Raw genomic sequence first — 18,537 nt, 5'->3', positions numbered from 1 at the left:
TTTCCTTTATTTTTTTATTGTATCTGTTATTAAACTCACAGTTTCTACTATAAAAGTGTACAGGCAGGATTTCAGAATCAAGTATTAAGTCTTTAGCTGTTGTATCATTTAAGTCATAAATATCATCAGGATTAACAATTTCAGTTACAATTTTTAAGACATTAGGATTAAAAGTCATTTTCTTCTTAGAATCGTTTTTTAATATAATTTATAAACTGCTATTATTTGAGACTGACGTAGAGGGAACTATAATTGAAGCACAGTCTTCATGTGAATACAACAAGTATGTGGAATTATCCTTGAAATTTTTATTTTGTAATGAATATATTTTTGTTTCATTAGGATATAAGACACATTTTTTGTTGTATGTACTTGTTATTGTATTTTTGTCTTCAGTAAATTCCGATGTAATATATTCATTATTACAGTATAAATGGATTGATGGATGGATGGATGAGAAATGCATTGAGATGTTAAACAATTTTAAAAGATCTAATCCTATAATTATCTCTGTGCCCCTTTCCGGGATAGAGAATGATGATTCTAGAGTGGTTGAACCAATTTGAACTGTAAACATTTTTGTACCCAATATGTTAAACCGGGAACCCTCAACTCCAATTCCATAGTCTAATTTATAAAATCCATCTTTAAAGTTTTTCCAATTTTTAAAGAATTTTTCTGCATATTTTAGGCTGAAAATAAAACTTTCGAACCAGAGTCTAAAAGAGCATACAATTTTACATTATTTATAATTAAAGGGACTGTAACCTCACTGCTATAAGACCTTTTATTATATGCTTTGTTAAAATTGAAATTACGAAAAATAATTTTGTTTCTACATAGGTTTTCTTCATCAGAAAAAATATTCATTATGTAAATTATTTTCAAAGTTATTATAATTATTGTTTACTTTATTGGTAGTTGTATTTTTATAACATTGGAGCATTTCTAGTTTTTTGGGAAAGATACACATTTGTTTGCAGGATGATAGAGTTAGATAAACAGTTTGTTAGCACATCTGGGACACTCCACCTGTGAAGGTTCAAGGCCAGGGTACAAATCACAATGTACTGATCCGTGTGCAGGGCTATTGCAAGGCCTACAGCGAATAAAACAATTAGCAGAAACATGCCCAGATTTTCTGCATTTTTGACATGTTTTTTTCAGTTTGCAATATTTTCCTAAGTGTTCGTTATTATTGCAGACCTCGCAAGTTTTTGTTTTAAAACATTTGTCAGTGGAATGATTAGTTTTTTTAGCATACAGGAAATGTCATCCTGGAAATCTGCTTATTTCCGCCTGTCTCAATCTCATCATATGATGCGTTAGTCTGAGCAAAATTGTACTTTGAACCTTTATAGGTTTTGGCCACATGTGCATCTATTTCAGTTCTAAACTTGTAGATAAAGTCTACAAGTTTAGGTAGTGGAGGATATTCTCCTTGGTTGATGACTTCATATGAGTCCAAGAAATCAAGTAATTTTTCAAATATCAAATCAAATCAAATCAAATCAAATCATTTATTAGGCCACAAGTTAACAATATTCATATTAATAAAAATGACTATACAATTACATATATATATTTTGTGGCCGGGGAGCTACAAGATAGCTCAGGCTGTTTTCACACGAGCTCCCCTGGTTCAGAACTTTCCCCAAAAACTGTCTTTGTAAAGACAATAGCAACGCAAAGCTTAACCCATTAGTGACGAGACAAATTTTTTTTTCTGATCTTGCTGAAATTCACAGGGTTAACTCATTATAGTGCCCACAGAGTAGATCTAAAGTTTCAATTTTTTTCAATAAAGGGTTGTGGAGATACAGAGGCCGGCCAATTTTGTCCGGCTCGGACCAGGTCAATATTGACCGGGTTCCGTATCTCCACTTTTCTTTATTGAAAACACATATATTCATATTAGTCAAAACTACAACATAAGACAATATTAAGAATAATGAAAGATGGAATCAAAAATCCAGAAAAAAATATTTATTCATAAGGAAATAAGATATTCAAAAAAAGAGAACAAAATCAATATGACAAGATTCACGCTAGATTTACACTCTTGGGAAGCACAGTTTAAAAATAAGCTCTATTTACTTTCAGATCTTTGGAAGGCACAGTTTAAAAATAAGCTCGATTTACTCTAGAGATCTTTGGAAGGTTAAAAACAAAATCAATCTGACAAGATTCACACTAGATTTACACTCTTGAGAAGCACAGTTTAAAAATAAGCTGGATTTACTCTTGAGATCTTTGAAGGCACAGTCTTAAAATAAGCTCGATTGTTATACATATAAGAATATAAGAATCATTTTAATTCATGTGGTAATCCTTGAAGTAGTGCTGATGCAATGGGACCATGCACTTCTCGCACTTGAGGAGTGTCTTGCTATCCCGCTTCCCCTCATTTGTGCAGTGCTTGCAGTTCCTCCTACTGGACTTCCCCTGACTGTTAGACTCAGTGGACACTATCCAGTGGTTGAGGCCGTCATACCTTAACCCATTGGTGGGGCCTGAGCTGAACCGTGTTCTTTGGGGCATGGTGCCGTACTTGCTGAACATCTGGATCACCAGCTCTTGCAGGAAGTTGAGGTAGGGCTCTTTGTTGCCAGTAATCTGTGAAAAAATAATGTCCAGTTTATTCTTTTGAAATATTCTATTGTTTATCATTTTAATTATGAAAGAAATAATAGCTTTTTACCCGATTACGAAGTCTCCAGGCGTTCACAGCACTGATGCTGAGACTCCAAACGTATATGTTGAACCACCATTTCTTCTTTCGGTAGGGGACTCTGTAGCAGGCGACCATATTGTCTAAAAGGTCAACTCCACCCATATTTTGGTTATAGGCCTCTATCATCTCCGGTATCGGAATCTGAAATATCAAAGGTCTACAACATCAGGTTGTAAAGATTTAGAAAATTAAAACATTAGAGTTTGTGGCAAAAACTAATTTCCTTTTTATACTTCCAGAGGATTTTACCTGAATTTTTTTCCGCTCAGTCCGGCAGAAACAGCCAACAGTGTTGGTCCTCTCAGCAGAGTACTTGTTGCTTGCCATGTGACATTTGTGACAATGCACGTATATTATAATTTATAATTTTAGTACTTCTGATCTCCAATGTGTTTTAAGTATAATATTTTTAAACTAACTTAGTTATTCTTTTATGTAACTCTTTAAGACTAAATTGAATTCTCTTAAAATAGCTTCCTCAAATAGTGATCTTTCTAATAGTTTAACATTTTATCTTCAACAATTGGATAATCTAAAGTACTAAAAATTATGACTCTTAGATAGTTATTTATAAATTGACTTACTTTTTAGAAGATGTTATAGACAGTCTGAAGTATATTTCACAATAACTTATGGAAGAGTGGCAATACATAAACTTTACATGGTATTTATACTAAATCACAAAGGGTTACAGTTTGTGTAAAAACATATATATATACTAGCTATACAAAGATTTATTTTACATAGTTTCATTGGTTACGATTCTGGTTGTACATCACACTATTGGTCGATTTTCATGGTTATCTGGTTATGCTGATCTACTATTGGTCGATGGAACAAGGCATTGACTGTAAGTTTTTACTAAGTTTTTTAGACGTCTAGTAAACCAGTCTCTAGAACTATACGTTGAAAAAGGTTGAAGTATATAGACAAAAAGGATGTATTTTTCATTTCAAAAGTCAAGGTAAATGCCAGGAATTCAAGATTTAAAACATGAATCGTTTAAACTTAAGGTTATGTTTACAAGCAAGAAATACAGATAGATAGAAGGGTTTATGATTTATCAATATTTACTGCATTATGCATAAATATTCATTGAATATTTGTCACAAACTCCCCTCCCTCTAAATGAATAAGAGTTTGAAAAAGTATTACCAAAGATGTTAAATAAGAACAAAAATTCTATTGAAGTAGTTATCTTTTTTGAAAATTCCAAAAAATTACTTTGGATTTATTTGAAAATTTTTATCCAAGATCAAACCATTTTTTTTAACTTTACAAACAATTTGTGTGAATTCTTTTTTTAAGTAGACTCATCGAAAGCATTTTTATCAAAGTTTTTGGTTTGTTGAGATTCTTCATAGCAACAACAGTAGGGTTATCCTTGAATAACAGTATGTTAAGGTTACTGTTAATACACCAGAAATACTTTGTTCTCCGTGACTCCGATTTAGTGGTTCGGTTCTGCCGTTCTGTTCTGCCGTTCTGTTCTAGGTACCTTCATTCCTCAAAGTCGTCTTCTTTCTCGTCTTCTTTTTGAAGTCGTCTTAGTTTTGTTGCTTTGCCGTTGTTATTTTTGAAGATTTTGTTTTTGAAGTATCTCGTTTTATGATTAAATGCTAATAAGTCAACTGTAAAGAAAACTATTTGTTTTAATTATTTTCAGATAATAAAAACTTATATATTCGTTTGTCAGTATCAAACTAATTGTCCAAACTCAAATCAAAATTCACAAACCTAATAAATCTTTGTCCTTTTCTAAAAGTAACCCTCAAAAAAATCTATTTCTTTTTAATTGTTTTCTATTAAAGTGTAATTTAATATAAGAAATTTTTAATTATGTTCTGAGTTGAAAAAGTTGAAGATATAGAAATTGCCTGTTTAATGAAACCTCAAATAGATTCAAATTTATAATCTTGAAACATTCATCTATCCTCGCTTTATGCGGCAAGTATATATATATGTTCCATGTAATGTATTGTAATTAAGAAAAATATGAAATATGTTTATCTTTGACCGACCAGGAATGTAAACAAGATACAATAATATTTCCTTACATAACTAATCCTTAATCCATAGATATGTTTACAAACCTGTTTTATTGTTTATTTCCCTATTTACCTTCACCAAGTATGGGTAATACATGATTTTTATTTTTTTCTAATTTTTGTTCATTTTTTTGTTTTTTTTATTTACATTTTTAAATCATTTTTTAAATTTTTATGTTCTTTATAGTAGATACTCTCCAATGTAAAATACAACTATCTAAATACAGTATTGATATCATATTTTTTAGGTTAATCATCATATATATTTATATTTTTGTTTTTATTTTTGTTAACTGAAATACATTTAATGATTTCGACTTATAGAAATACAGTTTCATCCACATTAGGGTCAAAATATACTCTTGATCTGTTGACCCGAACTAATTTTCTTTGTTTACGTTTTTTGAATTTTACTACAATGACAGTGACAATTGTAATAATCAGAGTGGATAAACCAAATCCAAGAAGGCCTACAAGAGTATAATAGATCTCTACGTTCCATAATGAGTCCTCTAGTTTTAAATGTCTAACTTTTATCTGTTCCTCTTGATCAAATTCTGCTGCAAAAAATTCGATATTATTGACCACAAATGTAGTATCTTTGTTAAAGGATATTAAAATGTTTGCATATATAGGTAGATCTATAGACATAATGGTAGTTTGACCAGAAGTATACAGGTATAAGTGGGTTTCATTAACCATTTTTGGCAACTGAAAACTTACTGTTTTAACAATATCGCAAGATTTTAAATATTCCGGACAATTCATAGTTTCTTTTTCATTTTTGCAAAAATATTCGTTTTGTATTATCTTTAAACATTTAGTTTGATCGAATACTTTAGAATCGTTTCCAAATCCAAATCCTGTATTTGTATATATATGGCATTGTTTCATAGTACAAATAGGCAGTGGTGTAATCATGAATTGTTCCGTAATCTCATCGTAATAATCCCAGTCAATAACGAAAATATTTGGATTTAAAGTTGAAAAATAAACATATTTAATTTGGGCATATTTAAGAATATTTGGAAGGAACTTAGATTCTTTAGGTTTGTTCAATAGCAGTTTAATGTTCTCACATTCCATAATTAATTTATTTATTGTATCAACAAGTAGAGCTAGTTTTACAAGTTCATGGACATTTTGTGAATTATTCTCAGTTGGGATGCCATTAGAGTTTTCTCTTTCTAAAACTGTCAATTTTAATCTCACATCATTGCTTAATTTATGTAAAGGAGCTAAAAATGTTTGCAATTTATTTCTTTCATCATTAAACATTGTGATAGAGTTGCTTAAAGCCAATTTTATATTATCCACATCATTTTTTAACATAATAAGATTCTCATTTTGTTCCGTGTTTTTTGCTTGGTTTTTCTCTAACATAAGTGTTAGATTTTTTTCTAATTCTTCAAGTTTACTTTTTAATTGTTCATTCCCCTGTGTAGAGCCTGTTATATCCAATTCATCCAATTTACGAGTAAGAAGCAAAAGTTTAGTACTGAAATCCTCTTCATTATTGTTATCATTGCTGAGTTTTGATTCAATTTTATGGGATAACGCTAAAAGCTTATTTTCTAGAAGTAATAAACTTTCTTTTGCTGCAGCATTTTCCAAATTTCTAAAATTTGCGGTTAAAGTCCTTATGTCTTTCTCATTTTCTTGTATTTCTGTTAGTAAAAACCCAAATCTATCATCTTCAGTCTGTAAGTTTTCTAGGTTGTTGGTTGAGGTCGTTGAACCTTGAGTGTCTGATCCTATGTATGTTGAACCCTGGTTTGTATGGCTAGTGTCCGGTAAATTCTGGTTTGTAGATTCACTGCTCGTAACTCCACGTTCATTAACCGTACTAGGGTTTTCAGATATTGGGTTTATATTATTTTGAATTTCGTAAAGTTCCATATACAAAGGCGTAGGAATTTTGGTTTTCAACGCAATTACTTTATTTAATAATTCTTCCATTTTATTAGGACTTCTTAGAGTAAAACCAAAAATTGCAGCAAAATCCTCTATATCTTTAGCATTAAGGATTGGAACCCGTTTATTTAAAAATGAAATCAATGGATCAATCAAATCTATTCCTACATATTCCGTTGTTGGTTTCTTTACGAGTTTCAAATATTTTTTTAAGCAACTCACACGATTTTTTCTATATGCTGCCGGATCCGAACATCCCACAATTTTACTCTTTTCTATATATCCCCCGTTTTCCCCAATTGAGTCCATAAATTCTCCATCCCGTCTTTGTCTGTTATCAAAATATTCTAATGTTGCCTTACTTAGTTCCTCATATATCTTAATTCTTTTATTGGCTCATCACTAGGTGTGTTTTGTGTGTTTGATTTTCCTAATCTGTCAAAATACTGAGTTATCCAGTTAATCAGTTGAAAAAGGATTGATATACGATTTCTGTCAAGAGAGTTTGTAAAGATTTGCTCTAGGCTTACTTTTATCATTACTAAATCATCTTTGTTATTCAAAAAATCCACTGAAATTAGTTTTTTAAATTTAGACACTTTTGTATACACCTTTACTAATTCAGAACTAGAGAAAGTAGGAAAAGTATGAGTTGAAAAAGTTGAAGATATAGAAATTGCCTGTTTAATGAAACCTCAAATAGATTCAAATTTATAATCTTGAAACATTCATCTATCCTCGCTTTTTAGAAAAAATATTCATTTAAATTGCTTACTTTCTTTTAAAATACTCCCATAAAGAGTTTAATAATTTTTAAAATTTTAAAATTTTAATGAGAAAAAGGTGAAAACCATTGGTTACAATTCTTATGTTCAGTATCTTCAATAACCAAGGTTCATCATACAGACGGATATCTTCTCTCAGTTTACTCCCACGAGTTCTGTCTTATATCCACGGTTTATCATACAGACGGATCTCTTCTCACAGTCTACTCCCACGAGTTCTGTCTTAAAATACAAAAACAAATTAGTGTACCCCCTTGGAGGCGACGACTTCTCTCAGCTCCTACAAACTTGGCCAAGTATTATCTCGTAACTGCGATAGCGATGACCTACATAAGCAGCCCAGGTTGGGGATTGTACTCAACAACTCAACTTAGGGAGATACGTGACTCGGTACAGAAGACCACAGCTATACAACAGAGAGCAAAGCAGAACGTGGATTTCAACAGGCTTAAGATTGATTCTGCTGAATCAACTGCTCTCTTTAGAAGCTTCTTATCCTGCCGCAAGGATGACAGATACACATACCACAGCAGCCATGCATGGATGAACATGGACAGTCAGCTAGTGCTCCCTGAATGTCGATCTATCGGCCTCGCCGGGATGCTTGTATGTGCTATGCACCCGACCTCCACTATCGCGAGGGCTCCATGCTTCTCTCCTGATGGGAATAAGAGAATGACTGAAATCTCTATGTTTGGTAGGGATAGGCAGAGGGTAACGGAGATGAATACCTCGCTGGCAGGTTACGATGAGTTGATCTTCTCTAAACTCAGGAGATTAGCACTAGCTATGGAGGCGAGCACTGCAAAGAATGTCAGGCAACTGAGCCAACGAATTCAGTTCTCTTCCGAAGCACCAAATGAAGTGGGGAATATTGCTAGGTCCCTCGGAATGGGCGACATCAGTGCTCAAATTCTAGCCACCCAGATGGAGGACTACCTGCGTGATAACTCCAGGAGCATCGAGGGAGCTAGGATTTCAGAACTAAGCGAGGAAGATGAAGAGGAGCAAAGCTTCACAGAAGAGGAGGTTTAGAGACCTAGTGTCAGAGAAGGAGTACCGACATCACTAAACAATATGTATACGGTGTAAGATGCTCCCATATGTTTATCTGAATGTAACTGTCAGCTTGCTGTCAGATCAATGTTTCTGTTATGTACTATTTCGTTGTTATTTATGCCATCTCTTATGTAGAAGGCTTCTGTAATTATCATTTCAAGAGTCTCAATTAATTAGATGCTTTGACTTATACCTAAATTCTCTTTGTCATGAATCATATATTATCTGTTTCTTTCCGTTATCATCGCCGAAGCACAAAATTCGCCTTAATTGAGCTTTACATCTGAAATGAGAAATCCTTCAGTTGTTGTTTGGTAAATTTGAGTGAGACTGATTTAATGCTAGTACCTATTAATACATATGTGATAACCGAATTGTCAGCTACCACAATAAGAAGCTCAAGAAAGCTACCTCAAGAAAAGAAGAAGAAGATCTCATCTGCTACAGTACCTTATTATAGTTAGGGAGCATCTTACTTTTTGAATGCAAATTTCGGATAACTAATGTGTGATTTGTTTCATAGAATGAGTGATATCGAGGACAATGATCAAGATGAAGCTTATGACACTGGAGCTGGTCCTGGCAGACAAGATGGAGGAGCTTCATCCAATCCTCAGGATGATTTCTTTAACCACACAAATCTGCAAGATCTTATTGATCTCACTCGTGAGGGTTATAACGGATCAAGTAGCACTGGGTTAGCTCAGGATGACATGGAGTTGACATCGAAAAACAAATGGTTGGTTATAGATCCATCTTATTACCCTAAAAGTTCTGAGGATAACTTTTTCTTCAAACTCACTGATTGGACCGATCAGGAACATGCCAGGTTTACCTATGGTCTGCTTTCTGGTACCAAGAATTATGTCATCTCCAACTCGAACAAAACGTCCTTCGCTAGTATAATCAATGATCCAGCAAGTGTTGAGCATAAAGAATTCAAAATGTTTTCAGCATCTCTTTATGCCATGTCATTAGTTCATATGCTGGCAATAGATCTGCATGCTTCCTTGGGTACTCATTTCCCGGGCAGAGTAGAGGGAGAAGTAGACAATGAGGAGGTTGAGAGGAATTACGCAGCTTCTCTTGCACGACACGCTGCAATTTATGACGAAAATGCTAAGAATATCAGGGAAATACACGAGGCATGGGTCACAGATAGGGAGCTAGCTACCTCTAAGGTTAAGGAAGCTCTAGCCAGAAGGAGATTATCTGCTAGAGAGGATGATATCATGGGGAGGCTGAGTAAGGAACTGATTGCAGCTCAGAAATCTAAGGCTCTCAACAGCAAGAGTGACATCGTCGGTTTCATCAGAACATGGGTTCTGGATCATTGCCCAACTATCTTCTCGATGGCTCAGGTCCCTAAGAAAGCTATTCAAGGAGCTAGCCTGGCTGTAAAAAGGAAGAGAAGAGAAGATGGAGAAGAAGAGGATGAAGGAGAATCATACGCAAGATGGGCAAATCAGTGGATACAGCTTTGCTTGCATGAGCTTACCGAAGATGAGTCCCTTAGTGCAGCGATGAGAGATATCTCTTTTCTCACCCAGATCGATGTCAACTTCAATTTTGCATCTGAGAGCAACTTAGAGGAAGAGCTCAGGAGGAATGAGGATGAGAGGGCGAGTTCTTTACCTGACAGGCGGACTTACCGAGTTATCAGTGGAACAGCTTACGAGAGATCTCTATCTGAAGCTTATTCCAGGCTTGATCCAAACAGTAGGGTAATCGTTTATGAAGGTTCCATTAAATCTGCTTCAATCTCACCACAGGACAGAGTGACCACAGATGAAGTCAATAAGATCCTCCCCTTTCTTGGTAATAAGAATTTTGGTCGTATAGCTAGGTACATGGTAGTCCTCTCAAAGCTACACTGGTTTCGCACGAACCATCACGTAGGTACAGATAAGGAGGGGATAGCAAAAAGCCTGGCTGATGCATTGGATAGGGCCTTGCGTGCGACAAAGTTTTTCAACCAATTCTTTAAACAATTTCTTATTGTTTATATAAAATAAGTTCTTGCATGTTTTTGTTAAGGAGACAGGTCCTAAATGTAAACCAAGTATATGCTCTCTCATTATGCATAGCATATATAAGTTTTCTGGTAGGATTGGCAAATCGTCAAAAAATAGTACACCATTTCTTTCTACTGCACCCTCTAATTTATGTTCTCCAAATTGATTTTTAATCAGTTCCTCTCTACTAAGAAACCTATCCAGGAAATTAGTCTGGTCTACAAAAACTTTTAAGCTTTGGATGTTATGTGCGTTTTCTTCCTGATCCAAATCTAAGTAAAGATTGTTTTGGATTCTTGTGTCTATTTTCTTTTCTGAAAATTTTATTAATTTTGGGTTACTTTCACAAAATTCAACAATATTTTCCCATGTTAAGATTTCTGGCAGTTTTTGTCTTTCTTCATGATTTATTTTGAGCGGACATAAAGTTCGCGAAAAAAACGTTTCTTTACTTAATCCTAGTCTACTTAAAAAATCAGCAATATTATCTCTTCCGGAAATATTCAAAACACGCACGTTTTTGTAAGAAAGTGCAATTTTTAGAGACCAGCGGATAAGTTTTTTACTAGAATTTTGAACATTGGGATTAAACATAAAAAAGCTCACTCTACTATCCGTACAAATTAAAGTCAACGGCGAGGTTCTTATGTCGTTTTTAAAAGCCTCTAAAGAATATATTAATTATACTAGACAAGGGGGTGTATACTGTACAGTGTGTGCATAAAAACAAATTATAAAAACACATAATTAGTAGGTTTATTTACCAGAGTCGTTGTCCGTGTTGGCTTCTGGAAGCTCAATGGGGGGGTCCATGTAGACTCTGGTTTCAGGGACAGCTGCAAGCCTATTATAAATAATGTCAAAATAAAAAATATATATGTATAAAAACAAAAAAATAAATATAAGCCTATCTTTTTGGTATACAGTACACTTTCAACTTAAACCTCTTGCCAGGCCTGACGACCTTGTCCTGTTTGCCATTGTCCCTTTGCCATTCCTCGCCACTGCTCTCACTGCTGGGGTCGAACTCTGGCTCCATATAGTCAGGGTCCAGGTCGCTATCGTCACCAAAAATCCCCTCATTTTCTATCAACTGAGATATCTCGAATGTTGTGAGCTTTTTCCGCTTTTTCCTGAACAAAAAAAGAAATAATAAATACATTTTATGGAGATAGGTTAAAATTGACCTGGTCCAATTCAGACATTTTTGACCATGCGGACAAAATTGACCTGGTCCGAGACGGTAAATTTTGACTGGGCAGAAAAAAGACAAAAAAGAGCAGTAAACATAAACTTTTTACACTGAACATAACATTAGCATAAAGTTGACATATAAATGCACACTTTTCATATAAACAAATAATTTTTAAAAACATTTTTTCATTGATTTATACCTGTTGTCCCCAGAGGTTTCAGAATTTAAACATGTTGACATTGTGTTTGCCTCCCAACTGAAGCCGGTATAACCTATTGACCTGCCACCTATTGGCAAAACTCGGCATATATGTAGGAAGGATCTGGAATAAAACGAGACGACATTTGGTTTAAAAATGAAGGCGCTAATAATTAAAAACCTTACCCGGTCAAAATTGACCGTCCCGTCACGAATGGGTTAAGCAATGCGGAGAGCTTAAAAACTCTGATTTTTCGCTAGTGTTCCCAGGATATGTTTCTAGAGATTTGATTTGTGATACTGTAACATTCCTTTTTACAATACTCTCAAAGATGAACAATTTCTGACTATAGACTCTATAAGTAAAAATGACTTACTTTTATCTGTCAGAATATATTTCACAAAGGTGGAGAATAGAGTGACAATATACAAAGTTTACAAAGCTTTTATACTAAAAGAATCACAAGGGGTTGCACTTGCGCACAAATATATAAAGGATAACATACTATAGATACGGAAATTCCTTGACATACATTGTTTCATTGGATAAATAAACGATTGTACATCAAATATTGGTCTGTTATTGGTTGATACAAAAAGTTTCATGATTCTATTGGCTGTTTAGAAAAAAACTAGTAAAGGATTGGTCTGGCTCCCCCCCCTCCTATTATTTTAGTGCATGGCCAAAATTTCAACTCTTTTTAACCAAAAAAATGTCTATTGTGTTTTATTTGAGGGTTAGGTTAGGTTAGGACAGTTTCTTGGGTGAGCACTGCGGCTAGGTCGTTTAATGTGCATTATTTGAAGGTTAGAACAATTTCTTGACCAAGCGCTGCGGCCAGAGCAGACCTTTAATTTCAACAATTTTCAACAAAATGGGTGTATATCAAAGATAATATATATATAGATATGCAGGCAGGTATAAATTTTGAGGTCTTGAGAAAAGGTGCAAACAGCACCATCTCTGTCGTACGCATGGCATTATATCCTCTGGATTGTTGCTAATTTATCACTTTGGTTATGCATGATAACACTATATGCGTACTATAGTATCAACAATGTATACTGCATAATGTACTTAATGAAACAAATTAATCAATGCAAATAAAACTGAGGTAGGAATTTGACTAGACAAAGTTTAAATGTGCAAGTTGTACTGAATGGCATACGTAAATTAACGCAATTTAAATAAAAATTTTGACTAAAAAGTACATCGAATCTAGGACAAAGTCCTAATAGCGTGTTATTTGGGACACCAAGTATATATTTCTAAAGCTGATATAAAAAGGTAAACCATGCACTTTACACCTGAACTTTTATGTTATGTATACGAGAAAAAAAAAGTTTTTCTTCAAAAAATCATGAAAACTACTGTCAGAATTTTGTAGATTTTGAAAATTCTATTGGAAACGTAGTTGATGTTGGTCTTATTTTCTTTTTTTTTAAATGAGACAATGTACTAAATAAATTGTTAAAAAAAACTAAATATAACTTTTACTTTTAGACAGATATATCTACAAGTGGCGTCCTCGTTTCCTGCTGGAGATTTTCCTCTATTCAAAAAGATAAGGTGAAAAAGTCAATTAAAAAGGGTACTTTTAAACTGAAAATTAAAAAAAGGGCTCTGCTACCCCTTTTTTATGGTCTTTGTTTAGGTATTTGTGGAGAAAAAATCGCAAATTTTAGTCACAGTAGTATGTGGCAATCATATAGTTTCAAGCATGCGCACTGTAAAAGACTCAACATCTTTTTAGATCTAAATTAACAAACATACACCATTTAAGTTTATTGGGAAGTTGTTGGTCTCGTATTAACATCAAAGGATTTTCAAACTTTATATTTTCTTTTTTAAACTAAGGGTTTTGTCGGAAAAAGCTGAAATGTATCAGAGGATTTCCCAATCTTCAAACGTGTATAAAAGTAAGTATGAATGTAAAACGAGATTTTTATTGATCCCATTAGATCAAAAATAATATATTTTACGTCCAAACTCGGTTCAAAATTAAGGCATGTTTTTTAAAGAGACTCTTATATGTTGGTTGTTGAACATGTTATAATTTCTGTTTCAAGAGTTTTCAAATTGTAAGTCTGCAATATGGACTCCCGGTTGAATGTGTTACCTTGAGTAGTATGTATCTTGTCTGATAATTTTCTCAGTCTTGTAGAATCAACATCTCCATGTATCCTCCAAACCTTGAAAGTTTTCTCCTGCTCAACAATCCGTCTCCGCAAGGTTGTACTTGTTGCTCTCCATGACATTTTGTCCGTTTTAGTTAAATGCTTGAGCATAACTATAATATCATACTCCACCATTCGCTCCAAGCTAGACAGTTTGTTCTCCATTTTCTTCTTACTTTCTCTGAAAAGTCTAAGCTTTAACTTCAAATTTCATAATTTAAATATTACATTAATAGGAGAATAACAAAAAGAGAAATTATGAGAGAAATAGAACTTGTATCGTGACTGTAGTAAGAAATAAGTTTGAGACTTTAGAAGTACATTTATAGCTTCTAGATATAATTACATGATAAATAATGAGTGTTTAATAGGAGAGGAAGTTGAGTAGGCCTTCTCTGGTTCCACGATCCGTCACCACTGATTTGCAGATTTCATAATCCTCTTGCGGGATTTCATCCTCTGCAAGACACTCATTAATGTCAAAACAAATAAAGGTTGTCCCCTTATACTTATTGGCCAAGATCTTTATTAGACTGCCCTGGTTCAATGTAAATTTAGTTTAGTAGAATAAATCAAATATTCAACATTTTAAAAAAACAATTACTCCAAAGTAACAGCTTTATGAAGAAGTAAAATAAATTTCAGAATATGTTCAGAGTTAAAATATAAATGCAATTTGAACCAGAATAAAATATATAATTACACATGACGTGCAATAGCTCCAGTTCTGATTAGATCTGCTCAATAGCTCAATATCTCCAGGTTTAAATTAGATTTGCTGAATATCTCAATATCTCCAGGTTTAGATCAGACCTGGTAAATATCTCAATGTCCAGGTACAGATTAAATCTGCTAAATGGTATACAAAGTTGAACAAATTTTTGGTTCTTCGCGTCCCAACCTTATCCTACTTCAGTAAACTTGGCTTCTTTATCCTTTTCTCAGCAGATTAGACCTGCTGAATATCTCCAGGTTCAGGTTAGAACTGCGGAAAATATTTTACCATCATTTTGATTTTAATAAAAAGAAAATATTAAAAAAAAATTTCAGGATAAAATTTGGAACTGGAGTAACTTATCATTTATTTTTATTTTTTTGACGGAAAAAAGTTTGATTATAGTTTAAACGAAAATATTTGAAACTGATGATAAGTTACACTTTAAGTCAAATCCTCCAAAACGTAAAAATAAATAAAATCTGTAGTTTTTTAATTTACCAGAAAAATTGTGGGTTTTGTTAAAAAAGAAAAAATTCACAAACCCAACAAACAAAATGGAAAATAAATGAATTTATAAAATATTCTTGTTAAAAGTCTGAACTATTCTGTATTAAGGTAGAGATACAAGGGTTACAAAAGATAATACAAAACAAACTTAAGACAAAACAAAAACCCTTTATTATACCAGCCTGGATTGAATTATTAAGAAAATAAAACAATTAACATTTCTGTTAAAGAAACTATTTAAGAATGATTAATTTACATCTTGAAAATCAAGTAAACATGGTTTCTACAAGAGAAACTTTTGAATAAAATATTAAGTCTCTAATAGATACATTGAATCTAATTATAAAGAGATTAATTATTATAGTTTGTCGATAGAAAACTTTCAAACATTAATCTGTATATCATGGTGTCCTCTTCAGTTCTTCATTATCTGTCTACACGATTTACAAATAGTAAAATTGAACAGAAGGATATTGAGAAGAGAGTTTCATTCTATAAGCAGTAGATATTCTTCTGGTCACAAGCATATTCTTCAATCTGTTCACTGAGATACTCAGTATCTCCAGGAGACCTGAATAAGTCAGTTGTCTATACCCTTCCAGGTCCAGTTCCTCCAGCATAGGGAGAGATACTCCATCCTTGAATCCCTGCCCTGTTATATAAGTATAGGATACACCTAGTACTCTGAGTTTAGACCCAGAAACTCTTAAAACCTCCTTAAGTCCTCCATCTGTCAGATTCAAACACCAAGACAGGTTCAGCACCTCCAGGTTTGAAAGAGAGTTTACTCCTTCCTCTACTCCAACCCCCGTAATGTTAGAACGAGATAAATCTAATACTGTGAGATTTCTCCTGGATCTGTTTAATATCTCATTAAGTCCTTGATTTGATAACCACAACCAACCAGACAGCACCAGCTTCTCTAAGTTGGGAAGAGTGCTGGGGAGACAACTGAATAATACTCCTAAAGACTTTATATAAAGAATAATAATAGATCTTAGATTAAGATTGGAGAATATAGTCAGCACAATATCCTCCTCATCCTCTACTCCTCTCACCCCACAACTCTTTACTGACAGCTTCTAGCTCCTTGTGTTTCTCCACCAAGTATTTGAACATTGGACCACAACCAGGAGGACTAAGATACGAGATTTCCAATTTTAAAAAGAAAACCTATTAAACATTTATCAAGTATTACATTTTTTAACAAAAAAAAATTGAGCCAAATATTTTTAGCCTGAAATAATAATGACCAAAACCACAGAATGAAAATTTTTCAGATTTCAAATTTTGAAATCAAATAATATTTTACGTTTTATTTAAAATTAGTAATTTTTATGAGAATTTGACAAAATATCCACATTTATTATCAATATTATTTTACCCTATCAAAAATATCATATTTTACATCAAAAATATCTCTCAGAAATAACTTAGATTTTACCCTTACACACATTATCAACATTTTATGAATCTAATTCTAACATACATTTACAGATTGTGTAAAATCCATTTTTAAAGGTTGAGATGAAGAAATAAAATGTGGAACTAAGTATTTGGGAAAAGAACTGAGTTCTTGCATCAAACTGAAAACTTGAGTTTCAGTTTAATCTTGTGCATATAAAAAAATACAGGATTTCCAACAGTTATAATTTTATAAAAGAATTGAATTGGTATTTTATGTCAAACTTAAAGAAATGTTGAAAATAGATAAATACAATGAAATTTACCCTGGACAATGGAGGAGTTTCTAAAACGGTGCTGGGGGGGCTCTGCACGGTGCTGCTACAAACATTTGTTTAAGAGTGTTAAAATTTTCTATCATTGATTTAACCAAGCTAGAACCCGTTAGTTTTTAACCTCATTTAAATTTGCAGTAATTGTGGCAAAGCCGGGCAAAAATTCCCTATAATATCCACAAAAACCTAAAAATGCTGCAAACTCTTTTCCCGTGGTAGGCAGAGGCCACTCAGTAATTTTAATTACATAAGACGGCAAGAGTGTAATCCCCTGCTCTGAGATTAAATGCCTCAAGTACTTGACCTCCTGCCTAAACAAATGTGTTTTTTCAGCGTTGATTTTTATCCCACTCTCCCGATGAGCCTGAAAAACTAATTTAAGTAATCTAAGATGATTATCAGGGTAACTGCTGTGCAGGAATAGGTCATCAAGGTAAGCGAGTACCCAGCGAGGGCCAGTGGTCTCATTCTTTGGTTGACTGGTCTAGCATCGAGCAAGAGTTCAATTTTGAATGTTTCCCAGGATGTTTTGCCCACATGACAAGTGTCATTGGTAAACACATCCTGATAATCATTCAACATTGAATACATATTTTTACTGATTTCTGGAACTTGTTTTAGAATTTCATTGTTTTCTAGCTTCAAATCAGCCCACAATTTGTCCGTGACCGGTTTGCTTTTAATTCCAGGTTTGACCACGTTAATAACCACATCTTTGAGTGTTTTTTCGACCAAACACATTGACCCATGCACTACAACTTCCCCTGGTGTTAAAACAATGCAATTCTCTGACAAGTTACAGTATAAAATATTTAGATACTTATCCTTCTGTAGGTTTTAGTGTCTGTAGATGCCCGAAACTGCTCCATCCAGGCTACCATCGTTCACAGGCTGGATATTGATGATTGCTGCAGGGTTCACCGGCACAGCGACTTTGATTTTGTGGGCTGTCTTTGCTGGAATCCAGACACATTCTGCAGATCTGATCAACAGAATTGGAGCTCCATCTTCTCCCGTCACAATATCCTGAAGAATAGGGGCTGGGGGGGGGGGTTATTTTTAGGACGAGAACTTTCCCCACTTGTTATCCCTTTAACTTGTTATCAACCACATTTGCAACTAAATCTTGGGCTTGAAGGGAGGGGGTATGCACAAGCTGTGCTAACTGGGGGGTAAGAAACTGTTGTGTTTAAAAAAATTTACCCCTAATATAATAGGCAAAGATAAATTTTTTAACACAACTGCTTGTCCCTTAAATGTTATATTAATCTAACTGTATACTAACTTCACCTAATGTCGTCATCGTCACATTGTCAGTCGCCCCGTTAGCCGACTTTAAATGCGATGGTTTAAGTCTACTTAGATTACCCCTGAGATGATTTGTAAAAAAACATCAGAAATTGCAATGTCTGAGGGTGACATGGAAACGCCTCAACACGGAAACGAC

General features: G+C 33.8%; 2 protein-coding genes across 2 annotated transcripts; both read right to left on the bottom strand.

Annotated features, from left to right (window-relative positions):
* Positions 1–1,966: 1,966 nt before the first annotated feature.
* LOC111716857 (piggyBac transposable element-derived protein 3) lies at positions 1,967–3,061 on the bottom strand. The gene is made up of 3 exons (XM_023492364.1): positions 2,984–3,061; positions 2,702–2,875; positions 1,967–2,616 (listed from the first exon to the last, which is right to left on the bottom strand). Exons 1-3 carry the CDS (start codon positions 3,059–3,061, stop codon positions 2,314–2,316), a joined length of 555 nt encoding a protein of 184 aa, XP_023348132.1. The 3' UTR covers positions 1,967–2,313.
* Positions 3,062–11,248: 8,187 nt separating this feature from the next.
* Positions 11,249–12,185, bottom strand: LOC111716856 (uncharacterized). Its single transcript, XM_023492363.1, has 3 exons — positions 11,950–12,185; positions 11,500–11,688; positions 11,249–11,399 (listed from the first exon to the last, which is right to left on the bottom strand). The coding sequence occupies exons 1-3, from the start codon at positions 11,988–11,990 to the stop codon at positions 11,312–11,314; spliced, it is 318 nt and encodes a 105-aa protein (XP_023348131.1). The 5' UTR covers positions 11,991–12,185; the 3' UTR covers positions 11,249–11,311.
* Between the last annotated feature and the right edge of the window lie 6,352 nt (positions 12,186–18,537).

This window comes from Eurytemora carolleeae, unplaced genomic scaffold (genome assembly GCF_000591075.1).
Source record: "Eurytemora carolleeae unplaced genomic scaffold, Eaff_2.0 scaffold2244, whole genome shotgun sequence".
In the NCBI taxonomy this organism is placed as follows: domain Eukaryota; kingdom Metazoa; phylum Arthropoda; class Copepoda; order Calanoida; family Temoridae; genus Eurytemora; species Eurytemora carolleeae.
The sequence above is the reverse complement of the archived record's forward strand: the minus strand, read 5'-3'. Positions and strand labels throughout refer to the sequence as shown.